The 16495-nt window shown below is 34.4% G+C and overlaps 1 protein-coding gene across 4 annotated transcripts in view; it reads left to right on the forward strand.

Annotated features, from left to right (window-relative positions):
* PHF14 (PHD finger protein 14) overlaps window positions 1-16144 on the forward strand; it is a 213166-nt gene extending 197022 nt beyond the window's left edge. For 3 of the 4 annotated variants that reach the window (XM_047848780.1, XM_047848779.1, XM_047848782.1), the window contains one exon: window positions 15943-16144. Coding sequence is in view for 2 of the 4 variants with exons in the window: in XM_047848779.1 (XP_047704735.1) it covers window positions 15943-16017 (75 nt within the window). In the remaining 2 variants the exon portion in view is untranslated. Of the gene's footprint in view, window positions 1-9649; window positions 9726-15942 lie in introns of all 4 variants that reach the window. The other variant, XR_007150152.1, reaches the window with a different exon arrangement.
* Window positions 16145-16495: the final 351 nt, after the last annotated feature.

Consider the following 16495-nt stretch of genomic DNA (forward strand, 5'->3'; position numbering starts at 1 on the left):
AGGCAGCAAGAGCTTTTATCCATCTTTGTTATTTCCAATACCTTGCCTCATGTCCAACTCACGGTCACTGTTCATTAAATTTTTTTTAAGTTTATTTGTTTATTTTGAGACACAGTACACGTGCACACATACAAGCAAGGTAGGGACAGAGAGAGAAGGAGAGAATCCCAAGCAGGCTCTATGACAGCAGAGAGCCTGACATGGAGTTCATTCCTAAGAACGATGAGATCACTTCCTAAGCCAAAATCAAGAGTCGTACACTCAACCAACTGAGCCACCCAGGCCCCCCTCATTAAATTTTTGTAAGAGTAAAAAGGGAATAAGATTCTAGGAATAGAATTTATTCTAGGAATATAATTTACTTCAAGAGTTAAAACCATCTTTATAAGATAATGTTTTTGTTTTAGTTTTATTAAACTGAAGTTAGTTAATATACAGTGTAGTTTTGATTGTGGGGGGTAGAACCCAATGATTCATCACTTACATACACACCCAGTGCTCATCGCAACAAATGCCTTCCTCAGTGCCCATCACCCATCCAGTCCATTCCCCACTCCCACCCCCTCCTCCAGCCACCCTGTCTGTTCTCTGTGTTTAAGAGTCTCTTATGGTTTGCCTCCCTCTCTGTAAGATACTGTTTAATATGAGTCAATGAACAAACTATATTCCAGACTCTTATAAAATGTAAAGATTATTTGATCAATACAATCAGGTCTGTCACTGGGTTACCAAAAATGAATAGATCAATTGATTGATCTTTAGGTTTTGACTTACTAACATTTTTGCTTTGGTTTGACATCTGTACCCTATTAAGTCAGTCTTAGGTCAAATGGTGACTTCTGTGGAGAAATTTTCTTTGTTAAGCAAGAATACCTCTTTTCCTCTAGATAACAGTCAGACATCATTTTTGAAGGCACTGATTAAAGGTACGAAAATAGCATGTTAGTATTAATAAGAACATCTACTACCCAAAATACGACCAAATGAAATAATAAAAACAAATCATATATTTTACTGTATTACAGTTGAATGTTGTTCTAATGGTTGTTAAACTTCATGAATCAGAAAAACATGACAGTGAACTTCACGTGTGAAACATCACTGAATGACTGTATGATTTTACTAGCATTTTTTTACTAAAGGCACTACTTTATAGAGTCTGTAATGAGTTGTTCATATTATGGAAATGCCAAAAACTCTTTATGTATAACTCTGATTACCTCTGCATACTACTTTGGTGAGAAACTTTATAGTATTTAAAACCAAAGCATATTTATTTGTAAATCATCCTAACAAAGATTTTTTATTTGCTTATCTGTTTTTACTTTTTGTGTTGAGACAAGTTTAGATTTTAAGAGTTGCAAAAATTTTATGGAGAGTACCCACCTTCTCCTTATGTTAACAATCTTATATAAACACAGAACAATGATCAAACGCAAATCTTAATATTGTAATACTTTTAAGTAAACTATAGAATTTGTTTGAATTTTACTGGTTTTGTCACTAATGTCCTTTTTCTGGTCCAGAATCCCCATTCATGGGTATTCTGGATGGTGGCAATTATTACTCTTTCCTTGCCTTTCAAACCTTGACACTTTTGAAGAGTATTATTCATTTATTTTATAGACTATCCTTCAATTTGGGTTTGTCTGGTATTTCCTCATGATTAGATTGAGGCTACCACAGACTAGAGGTGATGTCCCTTCTCAGTACATCATATGAGGGGAAATAGCATGTCAATATGTATTATTAGTTATGTTAACCATGCTCAAATTAAGTTACTGTTTGTCAGGTTTCTCCACTGTAAAGTTATCATTTTTCTTTTAGCAGTGTAGTTTTAAATCATTTGAGTTTGGAAGACAGTTTGGGGAGTTGTTTTATGTCCCTAGATAACCTAGTAAAGAAAGTGGTTTCGTATTTTTGTCTATTTAGTGCTCAGTATTTTCATATATAATGTGCGGGATTAGATAAGATCTGATAGGAATCTTTCAACTTTAATATTCTGTGACTTAATTACTCTGAGAACTGTAAGTGAGTTAAGAGATGTTCCATACATATCCTAGTTGTTTGCAAATTAGCCTCAAGTCCTTCTTTGATTTTGATGTGGCTTTGGAGATAAATACGTTGACAACTTCCCGCTTAAAAAGGGCATTATATATTGAAAATAACTTAAATTGAGACAGTTTATAAGTTCCTAATGAAAATCTATCTAGATATTTTATTACGTATATTTGAAGTTATTTCTTAGTCTGAAATTTGTCAGTTTAAAACATTTACAGTTTATCTTGCCTCAGAAACCATAACAATAGAAGAATTTTAATTACTGAAATATTCTGTCAGCTTTTTATCTTAATACAAATTCTGGTTTTCACTTTGATAAGTTTCATTCAGTGAAGTCAAGTTATGTAAAAAAAGTTAATATAATTTTCATTAAGGGAGTTTATGGTATTTTTTACTTGTTGAGTGTCTTCTACCCATTCTCTAAAGTAATATTAAGGTTGTATGTACCATTACCATTTATGTAAATTCTGTTTGTTTCTTTGACAGTAATTTGACACATATGAGCTATAACTATCCTTTATTTAGAATCAAAACTCAGCAAAGGAAATATAAAATGTATTTTCTCTTTCTCTTTTTAAAATTGTGGTTTCAGTTAAAATGGCCAAAGATTATGATTTTTCTAACGGCAGTATAGAAGTTAATTTTGGTAAAAATTAACCTTAGGGCCTTACTAAGCAAAAAAAATTTTTTTTCTTTTAAAATATATAGTGTCTTTTTAATCTGTGTTGCATCAAACTCCTCCTTGTATTTTGAAGGATAAACAAAATGTTGTCACATCCTACTAACGATGGCACTCTTGGGGTGCCTGGGTGGCTCAATTGGTTAAGCATCCGACCTCAGCTCAGGTAATGTTTTGCTGTCAGGCTCTGTGCTGATAGCTCAGAGCCTGGAGCCTTCTTCAGATTCTGTGTCTCTCTCTCTCTCTCTGTATCTCAAAAATGAATAAATGTTAAAAAAAAATTAAGAAAAAGATGGTAGTCTTCTAGTGGCCAATCCCAATATCATGGTTATTGCTTATGTTAATGAATAAATATGCTACATACAAGTATTTTCCAGTTTTTATAACTGTTATTGCTCAATAAATTCTAGTCATAGTAAACAGTGTATATATATCTGAAAACTTTAATGAGCCAATCTCTGATTTTTGAAATCCAACTTGGAAGTCTTTTGAGTACTATACTTTGGTGATCGCCCTATCTCATATCTTGCGTATTTCAGACATTTTTAGACCTTATTTTTACTTCATTTTATTTTGGTAGAATTTTTTTAAATCCCTGGGAATTTAAACCCGTATGTGTATATTTAGGGTAAAAAAATAAAACAGCATAAATTTAGAAATATTTCTTCTCCTTGAGTGTCTGTAGGGAAAGTACAAGTTTATATGTACTGTCTTTAAATATTAGCACATTTGAGATTTTTGAAATGTTACATTTAGTGAATAGTAGATGATTTGTGACTCATTAAAAAGGAACAACATCAGAATCATATGGGTCCCAGAAGAGGGAGAAATAGGGGTACAAGGGTTATATGAGCCTAGCGGAAAACTTTCCTAACCTGGGGAAAGACACAGACATCAAAATCCAGGAAGCATAGAGGACTCCCATTAAATTCAACAAAAAATGACCATCAAACAAGGCATATCATACTCAAATTCACAAAATACTCAGGCAAGGAAAGAATCATGAAAGCAGCAAGGGAAAAAAAGTCCTTAACCTACAAGGGAAGACAGATCAGGTTCCCAGCAGAGCTATCCACAAAAACTTGGCAGGTCGGAAAGGAGTGGCAGGATATATTCAATGTGCTGAATCATAAAAATATGCGGCCAAGAATTCTCTACCCAGCAAGGCTGTCATTCAAAATAGAAAGAGAGATAAAAAGTTTCCCAGACAAACAAAAATTAAAGGAGTTTGTGACCACTAAACCAGCCCTGCAAGAAATTTTAAGGGGGACTCTGTGAGGGGAAAAAAGATGAAAATAAAGAGAGAGAGAAAGGAGAGAAAGACCAAAAGCAACAAAGTTTAGAAAGAACCAAAGAACACCACCAGAAACTCCAACTCTACAAGCAACATAATGGCAAGAAATTCCTCTTTCAGTACTCACTCTAAACGTCAGTGGACTCAATGCTCTAATCAAAAGACATAGGGTAGCAGAATGGATAAGAAAACAAGATCCATCTATATGTTGTTTACAAGAGACCCACTTTAGACCTAAAGACACCTTCAGATTGAAAGTAAGGGGATAGAGAACCATCTATCATGCTAATGGTCAACAAAAGAAAGCCAGAGTAGCCATACTTGTATCAGACAATCAAGACTTTAAAATAAAGACTGTATCAAGAGATGGAGAAGGGCATTATATCATAATCCAGGGGTCTATCCATCAAGAAGACCTAACATTTGTAAACATTTATGCACCAATTGTGAAAGCACCCAACATAAATCAATTAATCACAAACATAAAGAAACTCATCGATAGTAATACCAGACTTCAACACCCTGCTCACAGCAATGGACAGATCATGTAATCAAAAAATCAACAAGGAAACAATGGCTTTGAATGACACACTGGACCAGATGGACTTAACAGATATATTCAGAACATTTCATCCTAAAGCAGCAGTACACACATTCTTCTCCAGTGCACATGGAATGTTCTCCACAATAGGCCGTATACTGGGACACAAATCAGCCCTCAACAACTACAAAAAGATCGAGATCATACTGTGCATATTTTCAGACCACAACGTTATGAAACTCAAAATCAACCACAAGAAAAAATTTGGGAAGGTAACAAATACTTGGAGACTGAAGAACATCCTACTAAAGAATTAATGAGCTAACCAAGAAGTTAAAGAGGAAATTAAAAAGTACATGGAAACCAATGAAAATAACACCACAGCCCAAAACCTCTGGGACGCAGCAAAGGCGGTCATAAGATGAAAGTCTATAGCAATCTAGGCCTTCCTAAAGAAGGAACAAAGACCTCAGATATACAACTTAACCTTACCCCTTAAAGAGCTGGAAAATAAAAGCAAATAAAACCAAAAATCAGCAGAAGACAGGAAGTAATAAAGATTAGAGAAGAAATTAATGCTATCAAAACAACAACAACAACAACAAAAAACAGTAGAACAGATCAATGAAACCAGAAGCTGATTCTTTGAAAGAATTAACAAAATTGATAAACAACTAGCCAGTTTGATCAAAAAGAAAAAGGAAAGGACCCACATAATAAAATCAAGAACAAGAGGCGCCTGGGTGGCTCAGTCGGTTAAGTGGCCGACTTCGGCTCAGGCCATGATCTCGCGGTCCGTGAATTGGAGCCCCGCGTTGGGCTCTGTGCTGACAGCTCAGAGCCTGGAGCCTGTTTCAAATTCTGTGTCTCCCTCTCTCTGACCCTCCCCTGTTCATGCTCTGTCTCTCCCTGTCTCAAAAATAAATTAAAAAAAAAAAAACGATAAAAAAATTAAAAATAAAATAAAATAAAATAAAGAATGAAAGAGATTACAATCAACACAGCAGAAACAAAAACAATAATAAGAGGATATTATGAACTATACACCAATAAAATGAACAATCTAGAAGACATGGACAAATTCCTAGAAACATACACACTTCCAAAACTGAAACAGGAAGAAACAGAAAATTTGAACAGACCCATAACCAGTAAAGAAATCAAATTAGTAATCAAAAATCTGCCAAAAAACAAAAGTCCAGAGCCAGATGGCTTTCCAGGGGAAATTCTACCAATCATTTAAGGAAGAGTTAACACCTGTTCTCTTAAAGCTGTTCCAAAATATAGAAATGGAAGGAAAACTTCCAAACTCTTTCTATGAGGTCAGCATTACCTTGATTCCAAAACCAGACAGAGACCCCATGAAAAAGGAGAACTATAGACCAATTTCCCTGATGAACATGGATACAAAAATCCTCAACAAGATATTAGCCAGCCAGATTCAACAATACATTGAAAAAATTATTTACCACGACCATGTGAGATTTACACCTGGGATGCGGGACAGATTCAATATCCACACTCAATTAACGTGATTCATCACATCAATGCAAGACAAGGACAAGAACCATATGATCCTATCAATAGATGCAGAGAAAGCATTTGACAAGACAGCATCCTTTCTTGATAAAAACCTTCAAGAAGGGAGGGATAGAAGGATCATACCTCGAGATTATAAAAGCCATATATGAATGACCCAACACTAATATTATCCTCAATGGGAAAAAACTGAGAGCTTTCCCCCTAAGGTCAGGAACAGGAGAGGGATGTCCACTCTCGCCACTGTTATTCAACATAGTATTGGAAGTCTTAATTAGCCTCTGCAATCAGACAACACAAAGAAAGAAAGGCATCCAAATCAGCCAGGAGGAGGTTCAAACTTTCACTCTTCACAGATGGCGTGATATTCTACATGGAAAACCCAAAAGATTCCACTTAAAAAATGCTAGAACTGATTCATGAATTCAGCAAAGTTGCAGGATATAAAATCAACGCACAGAAATCAGTTGCATTCCTATACACCAACAATGAAGCAACAGAGAAATCAAGCAATTGATCTCATTTACAATTGTACCAAAAACTATAAAATACCTAGGAATAAATCTAACCAAAGAGGTGAAAAAGATAGAAAGCTATGAAAACTATAGAAAGTTTATGAAAGAAATTGAAGAAGACACAAAAAAAAAAAAAAAATGGAAAGAGATTCCATGCTCCTGGATAGGAAGAACAAATATTGTTAAAATGTCGATACTATCCAAAGCAATCTACCTATTCAATGCAATACCCATTAAAATAACACCAGTATTCTTCACAGAGCTAGAGTAAACAATTCTAAAATATGTACGGAACCAGAAAAGACCCTGAATAGCCAAAGCGATCTTGAAAACGAAAACCAAAGCAGGAGGCATCACAATCCGAGACTTCAAGCTACACTACAAAGCTGTAATCATCAAGACAGTATGGTGCTGGCACAAGAACAGACACTCAGATCAATGGAACAGAATAGAGAACCCAGAAATGGACCCACAAACGTATGGCCAACTAATCTCTGACAAAGCAGGAAAGAATATTCAGTGGAATAAAGACAGTCTTCACCAAGAGGTGCTGGGAAAACTGGACAGTGGCATGCAGAAGAATGAACCTGGACCACTTTCTTACACCATACCCAAAAGTAAGCTCAAAATGGATGAAAGATGTAAATGTAACAGAGGAAGCCATCAAAATCCTCGAGGAGAAAGCAGGCAAAAACCTCTTTGATCTTGGTGGCGGCAACTTCTTACTCAACACATCTCCAGTAGCAAGGGAAACAAAAGCAAAAATGAACTGCTGGGGCCTCATCAAAATTAAAAGCTTCTGCACAGCAAAGGAAACGATCAGCAAAACCAAAAGGCATCTGACAGAATGGGAGAAGATATTTGCAAATGACATATCAGATAAAGGGTTAGTATCCAAAATCTATAAAGAACTTATTAAATTCAACACCCAAAAAACAAATAATCTAGTGAAGAAATGGGCAAAAGACATGAATAGACACTTCTCCAAAGAAGACATCCAGATGGCCAACCGACACATGAAAAAATGCTCAACATCACTCATCATCAGGGAAATACAAATCAAAACCACCATGCAATACCACCTTACACCTGTCAGGATGGCTAACATTAACAACTCAGGCAACAACAGATGTTGGTGAGGATACAGAGAAAGAGGATCTCTTTTACATTGTTGGTGGGAATGCAAGCTAGTACAGCCACTCTGGAAAACAGTCTGGAGGTTCCTCAAAAAATTAAAAATCAAACTACCCTACGACCCAGCAATTGCACTACTAGGTATTTATCCAAGGGATACAGGTGTGCTGTTTCGAAGGGACCCATGCATCCCCATGTTTATAGCAACACTATCAACAATAGCCAAAGTATGGAAAGAGCACAAATGTCCATTGATGGATGAATGGATAAAGAAGATGTGGCTTGTATACACAATGGAGTATTACTCGGCAATCAAAAAAAATGAAATCTTGCTATTTGCAACTACATGGGTGGAACTAGAGGGTATTATGCTAAGTGAAATTAAGTCAGTCAGAGAAAGACAAAAATCATATGACTTCACTCATATGAGGACTTTAAGAGACAAAACAGATGAACACAAGGGAAGGGAAACAAAAATAATATAAAAACAGGAAGGGGGACAAAACAGAAGAGACTCATAAATATGGAGAACAGACAGGGTTACCGGAGGGATTGTGGGAGGGGGGATGGGCTAAATGGGTAAGGGGTTAAGGAACCTACTCCTGAAATAATTGTTGCACTATTTGCTAACTAATTTGGATGTAAATTAAAAAACAAAATCATAAATATAATTTAAAAAAATGGGCAGAGGATCTGAAGAGACATTTTTTCAAAGAAGGTATACAGACGGCCAACAGATACATGAAAAGATGTTCAACATCACTGATCGTCAGGGAAATGCAAATCAAAACCACAAAGACCACTTAGTATCAAAAAGACAAGAAATGGGGTGCCTAGGTGGCCCATTCGGTTAAGCCACCAACTCTTGATTTCAGCTCAGGTCATGATCTCATGATTCGTGAGATCAAGCCTCTTGCTGGGCTTAGCGCTGACAACACAGAGCCTGTTTGGGATTTTCTATCTCCTTCTCTCTCTGCCACTACCCCACTTGCACTCTTTCTCAAAAATAAATAACCTAGTGGGGAAAAAAAGACAAGAAATAGCAAGATTTGGCAAGGGTGTGGAGAAAAAGGAACCCTAAAACACTGTTGGTGGGAATGTAAATTGGTGCAGCCCCTATGGAAAACAGCATGGAGTTTCCTCCAAAAGTTAAAAATAGAAAAAGCATACAACACAGTAATCTTACTTGTGGGTATTTACTCAAAGAAAACAACAATAGTAATTCAAAAGATACATGTACCCCTATGTTTATTGCAGCATTATTTATCATAGCCAAGATTTGGAAGCAATCTAAGTGTCGGTGGGTAGCTGAATGTATAAAGAAATTGTGGTGGATAAAGAAATTACGGTAGAATATGTAACAGCATAGATGGACCTAGAGAATATTATGCTGAGTAAAGTAAGACAAAGACAAATACAGTATGATATCACTTATATGTGGAACTAAAAACAGTGAAGCAGAAACACTCCTGAATAGAATAAACATAAGTGCCAGAGGGGAGGGGTGTGGGGAATGGAAACATAGTGAAGGGGACAAAGAGATACAGAGTTTCAGTTAGTTATAAAATAAGTCATGGGGATGAAAAGTACTGAATAGGGAATACAGTCAATATTTTAGTAACTTTGTATGGTGACAGATGGGAACTATACTTACTGTGGTGAGCACTGAGTAATATATATATAGTTGTCAATCAGCATGTTGTACACCTGAAACTAATATACCATTATGTCAACCATGCTTAATTAAAATTAATAAGTAAATAAAAACATAAATAAGGTACTACATGAAAAAACATATAAAACTTTTGCTATCCTCACTTGAAAATATATTTATGTTGTACCATTAAAGAATTTGAGATATTTTTGTTTTGTTTTTCTATAATCAGTGCTGACTGCATACCAACTTACAAAACTGAATACTTCAAGTAAATATCTTTTAAAGCAAAAATGTTACAAATGAAGGTGAGTTATCAGGGTAGGGGCATCTCATGCAGAATCTAGCACATACTTCTATGCTTATTTCTCAGATATTAGACTTCTATAAGAAGATTTTTTTTTAATCTTTAAGACCATAAGCTCCATAAGAAGAGGATAGTGGTATTTTTAGCCCTAGAAGGTTCATATCTTAAACGTACCTGAAATATCTAAAAATTAATGTTACAGAAATTGTGCTTTTTATTCATGTTTATGGGAAGATATAAGGATATAAACTTATAGAATAGGGTTTATGTTCATTAAGAGCCTACTCTAGCTCACACTTACCATCCGTCATTCATTTCCTTTCTTTCCTTTCTGCTAGCTATTTTGCCTGACTCTCACCTTTCACTCACTGATCTTCATTTCCTTTAATATAAATATACCCTCTCCAGATGGTTGTGCTAGTCCTGAGGGTCTTTCTGGCTCTGGGAAACACTGGAAAACCCAGTGTTTTATTTCTAACTTCCCCATTTCCATGCTACCAAAAGCCACCACAAAGTAAAACATGACAAGAGGAACTAAAGACTCAGAAAAGCAAACCTAGTCCATTAAATTTGTTCCACAATCACAAATCGGAGATAAGTGATTGCTTAACAAATGAAACAGAATTGTTCGTGTATTCTCATACATGAAACCAGATATTCATTTCTGCCCTTCTATCTGTTTTACTTGCTATTAAAATAAAGGATATGATTTTATAATATTAAATTAAGGGAAATTTCCTTGGTTATTTCTTTTCTGAACCACTAAGTAGAAAAAAAGGTAGAAATTTACTTACAAGACATAAGTATTTGAGCTAGGTTTACTAAGAACCTCCCCAGTTACTTTAATTTTAGAATATAGCCCTAGACTTTCTAATTAAATATGCAACTTCTGTCATAAGGAAAAAAAAACCATCTTATGCTTTTTACACTATATTTAATTAAGCATTTCTTGTAAGTTCATTTCAGTATCTATCATGGCCCACTAAAGTTGGATTCAGTTATAAAATGGTAGATTAATTACCTTTTGTATTAAATGAAATAAGAATCTCAAATATGCAAAGTCAGGAAATTTAATTGTGGTCTTCAATTGCTTATTCAGTGCATTGGAAAACTGAATGCAGAAGTACAGAAAAAAGAGCCAAAGGTTGTTAAATGTAGCACATCACACACATCTTGCACTTTACTTAATGATCCAAGTGTTTATTACTATGAAGGAAATGCACCATTTAAAGAATTATGGTGGAATTGTAAAACATTAAAAACTCTAATTAATTTTAGTCTGAAGCATGCAGCGTGCTCATTTTGCCTAAAACATTTTCATTATCATCAGTATTTTTCCAGTTATTAAGATTAATTTTTTCTTCATTGTGCAGCACCAGCACATTTTCAGTATTAAAAGCATAATCTTAAATGCTGTTGAGAATTATATCTGGAACATACTTTAAGTAAATAAAAGACAGCAGTTTTTGACCATAGATTGGAAGAGTATATATATTGCTTTTTGATACCTATTCTATAACTAACATAACAGATTAAGTGTATATCTTTTTTGTCAAAAGCCATAAATATATATACACATATATATTCACTAACATTTTTAAAAAGACCATTGTTAAAGCATAAAGATAATTTTGACTATTAATTTGAATCCAACTACAGTAACTCTCGGATTAGCCAAAGGAATATTTAAAATCTAAAGATAATACAAGAAAACAGAAATAGGTTAAGTTAGTGCTTAGCTGCACCTCCTCACTTCATTTTACTGCTGTACTACCATGTATCTGTCTGCTCTAAGTAAGAAATTCAGTAAAGTGAAAACAACTGAAATTCTCTTTGTAAACATTGACCTCCATTATGCTTATTTCTGGAAATAGTTCAAAGGGTGAGATTATAAAGGGATTTGTTTAAAAAAATCTTATGTTTTCTGTTGGTAAAAGTCATCCATAAGTAGAAAAGTAAGAAAATATATGAAAGCATAAACAAGGAAATAAAAATTAAGAACATCACCATTATGAACATTTGAGATACTTACGAAAGGAATTTGAAGTAGAACAATGGAAAGCAAACTGTTTTGGCTGTGTATTTTCAATGTGAGCAGCTATAGGTGCCTTGAATTTTTTTTCCACATAAAATCTTTATATATACGTGATACTTACTTTGAATGCAGAAAACCTTTCATTGAGTCACCATTTATTAAACTGCTTTTTGAAATAATTTTAGATTTAAGAAAAATGCAAAAATAGTACAGGTAATTCCCATTTGCCCTTTATCCAGCTTGCTGAAGTGTTATTGACTTTTATAACTAAAGTAGATAACTGAAACCAGGAATTAACATCAAGACAATACTGTTAACTACTGCATAGACCATATTTAAATTTTGCCAGTTTTCCCACTAATACCCTTTTCGTGGTCCAGGATCCCATCAGTTTTTAATCATCATGTTCCCTTAGTCTTCTCCCATCTGTGACAGTCCAAACTTTGTTTGGTCTTGGATGACCTTGACGGTTTTGAAGACTACTGTTTAATTATTTTATATAATGTTTATCTGATGCTTTCTCATGATTAGATTGAGATTATGCATTATTAAGAAGGATACCACAGACTGATGTGCCCTTTTTAGTGCATCATAGCGAAGGGTTAATTACTGTGAATAAGTATTACTGGTGATACTAACCTTAATCACTTGGGTATGGTGGTATTTGACAGGTATCTGCATTATAAAGTATTTATACATTCTTCTTTAAAGATAAAAACAAACAATGGGGAAAGTTGTCCCTTTGTATAATACTACTTAAAGAGAAATCACTTACAATTTGGCTGTCTATAGGGTTAATAGACTAATTTGAGTCCAAATATTACCTGAGCAGTAGAAATTCTAGCTGCTAAAATAACTGCCCTTTTTTTGGAGTTGGTTATCTCCGAAGAGAAAGAAAAAGCAGGATGGATTGGTTTTATTAATTGGCATCAATTCTTTGAACTATTATGAAAACTAAGACAGTTTTGTAAATAAGGAAAATTGAGGGTGCCTCTGTTCCAATTGATAGTGGAAGCTTTACTAGCATTTAAACAAAACCTTGCAGGTTTTATTCATTGGTAAGAGAGATTTAGTTTAGGTAAGAATGGCAGTGTTTTTACTGTTAGAATGTTTAGTTTAGGTAAGAATGTTTTCGCTGTTCTCTGTTAGAATAACTCCCTCAGTCTTATGTTACCACCAGGAGCATTAGACCGTAATCCCATGGACCGTGTATGCCTAGACATTCTCATTCTCATTGCTACAACAATGCTGTCAGTGTAAAAAGAGCAAGAAGGCTAAAGAACCACCGTCAGTCATTTGGCATTATGGGTTGTTGTTATGTGAGTGGGTATTGAAATTCCACATGTAACTAGCAGATCTGCAGGGTGGTTACAATCAACATGTTTTCTGGAGTATGAATTAGCAAGCTTCAGTGTTAAGAGGTAAACCTGTCTACACTTTCCAGTGGCCCCAAAGGGTACATTTTCTTGCTGGCTGCCTCAGAACACTTTGTGAAACAAATGTCAAAATTGTCAGGACTGTCACTAAGAAAATGATCCGTGTAGTAAGGGTCTTCTTTTGCTGGGAAACAAACAGATGTCTTAACTCAGCAAAGAGTAAACAAAAACGTGCCATTTATCAGAAGAAATTTTTTACTGCCATTAATATTCAGTAGTGAAGAAATACTTTTTGGTAAAAAGCTTCTATATTTGCAGTTTCATTCATTATGCAATCATTAGTCAATGATATTTGATTTGCTGCCTGAGCTATTTCAATGCTTTTATTAATCTTGAATTGCTTATAAAGTTCTTACACAAATTAGCACTTGTAAACAAACAAACAAAAAACAAAGCAACCTCTAAAATCCTTTATGGAGGTTTATTGTGTCTAAATCTACTGTTTTTATTTATAATGATAAAACCTGTTGGAATGCTTGGGTGGCTCAGTTGGTTGAGCATGTGACTCTTGAATTTGGCTAATCTCACGATCCCATGAGATTGAGCCCCATGTCAGGCTCCGTGCTGAGCATGGAGCTTGCTTAAGATTCTCTCTCTTCCTCTGCCCCTCTCCCCTGTCCTCTCTCTCTCTCTCTCTCTAAGTAAATAAATAAATAAATAAAATCTTTTATTGCTATTTTCATTATTTTGATGATGTTCTACTATAGCAATTACAATGTGTTATACTCTAGCAGTTAGGGTTAAATGCCTTTTCCTCCCCTTCATAATCCTTTTCTTCATCCAAATCACAGTTATCTTTGTACAGAGGAAAAAGGAGATAGGATCTTGTTACCTATGGAAACGGTTTAAAGGTACATAAAGGCAAGATCATGTAAGACATGTCCTCAGCATAAAGAAAAATGTGGAACAATTCTTCACCTGTCCTGAGCAGGAGGCAATATTAGAAGAGACATGCATTTATAAACTATGGTTGACCTTTGAATAACATGAGAGGGCTAGGTGTTCCAACAACCTGCATGTGACTTTTGACTACCCCCAGATTTACCAATAGATAGAGCTTATCATTGACCAGGAAAGCCTTACTGATAACATAGTTAACACATATTTTCTTATGTATATTATATACTGTATTCTTATAATAAAGTAAGTTAGAAAAGAGAAGATGTTGACAAAATCAGACAAAAGAGAAAATACATGTATAGAACTGTACTATATTTATTGAAAAAAATCTGTTTAAATACATAAATTCAGTGCTACCTAACAAAAAATGTCTTGCCACCTTTACCTGCTAAATTAACACCTTCTGTCAGTGTCTCACATGAAGAAGACAGCGCAAAGCATAGTGCAAAATTTGCTTCTGTTAAGATATAATCAAAATGTAATCTCTAGAAACTCTTGCCCAAAAGTGGAAAATACCTGTTCAAGAGTCAATCAAACATAGTATCTCTGTTCAGTAGAGATAAATTGGGAAAAAAAAAATTAAAACAACATACAGTGACTATTTTGCTTTGAACAATATATTAAAATTACATTGCCTGCCAAAATGACATTCAAAGCCCCATCCCTTGTATGCAACATATTTATGAATGATTCAGATTGGTTTATAATATTGGTAATTTCTCTACTTTTCTGATGTTGACAAAGTCTAACCCACAGATGCTGTTGAACCTAGAGACAAAGTATATAAAGGAAGCCTTCTCCACCTTAATATTTACAGGCAAGGATGTGGTTTTTCATGGGAAAAAATTATACTTGAATTTCATTTATTTAATAAAGTCAGTTTACTAAGAGCTCAACAATGATTGAATTTGGTTTTATAGGATTCTGAGATAAAGGGTGATGTATTTGGTGACACTGATAATATTACTGTTGTCTAGAGATACTTAAGAAATTGCTACCTATGCTTAACTCAGTAGACAATGCTTTTTAATTTCAGTTAATAAAAATGAAAGTTCTCACTTGATAATTATTAGAAACATTAGGAAAGCAAGACTGCTTTGTACTTGGCATTGTTGAAGGAACATAGATGATGAAATGGGTTACAGATTGTAAGGTGAAATATTTTTCCAGACTCTCATTATTTATAGTTTGGAGGTCGCCATGTAATATTGAACACAAGATGCACTTCATTCCTATGGAGACAGACATTACGAAGTCACTTCATTTATTCACCATGTTCCACAGGACCCTGCTATGAATTATGAAGCCACACTTAGAATTGAAACTGTAGAAGACTGTAAGCATTCGATAGACTGACATGCCCATGTTTCCTATTTTAGAGCTGACTGATCTTCAGATAACATATGGTGGTGCAAGTAATTGGAAAATTGGCAGGCCTGTCAAGAAAGCACGTTAGAGGAGACAAAAATGCCATGCTGGAGCACATAAAGTGTCTCAGAAGTTAAATTTACTTTTATCAAACAGTGAAGTAAAAATACCTGATTCACCCCCCTAAAATGGATACTTTTTATGGGCAGGTGTTTTCAAAAGTAATTTGAGGTCATTAATAAAATAAGTTGCTTTTAAGAACATACAGAAAATTTTAGGCCACGTGTAGTGCAAATGAGCACCCACTATAAATATTTGAATGTTACATAATGTTACCGTTTTGTTTCTAGCCTCTTTTCTAGGATTGCCAGAATCACAGCAGTTAATTCTTCAGAGAAATAGAATTAAAATGTATTAATTATAGCTGATAAAATGTCCTAAAGTTTACATTTTAATGTTTTCTAAAATTTATTTCACAGGAAGATGAAAATGAAGCTGAAAGAAAAAATTTATCTCAGGAGCTCAGCATGGAACAGAAGAATCCAAAGAAATAAAGGATTTTCTGTAGTGTTTTGAAAAGTTTGCAATTTATGTAGTAGCAGATAAAATTTCTAATTGTAAAATGTTAAATTGTAAAATCTAATTTGCAAAATGTTCTCAATAAAGTCATTGAAAATGAAATAGGACCTTGTTCTTGGAATCTATATGTTTTGTAAAGCAATTTAAACTTTTAATAAAGGACCTTCTAAAAATACTAAAATGAAATCTGAGAATGGAGACAGAATTTTCTCTAATCCGTAACCTATAATCTGTTAAGTATTAATACATCTGAATGACTTCAAAAAAAATCTCTCACAGTCATTTTCCCCCTTACTGGGCTCTATTGTCTTCTTCAGGGGCATTAACAGAATTCCAATTATGAATATAAAGAAAAGACAACATGGTTCAAAAATCAACAGCAAACACATGCATGTGAAAACACTTAAAACCAAACAGTGCCACTAGGTGAAATATCATTTTGGGATTTCATCA

This window comes from Prionailurus viverrinus, chromosome A2 (assembly GCF_022837055.1).
Source record: "Prionailurus viverrinus isolate Anna chromosome A2, UM_Priviv_1.0, whole genome shotgun sequence".
Classification (NCBI taxonomy): Eukaryota; Metazoa; Chordata; class Mammalia; order Carnivora; family Felidae; genus Prionailurus; species Prionailurus viverrinus.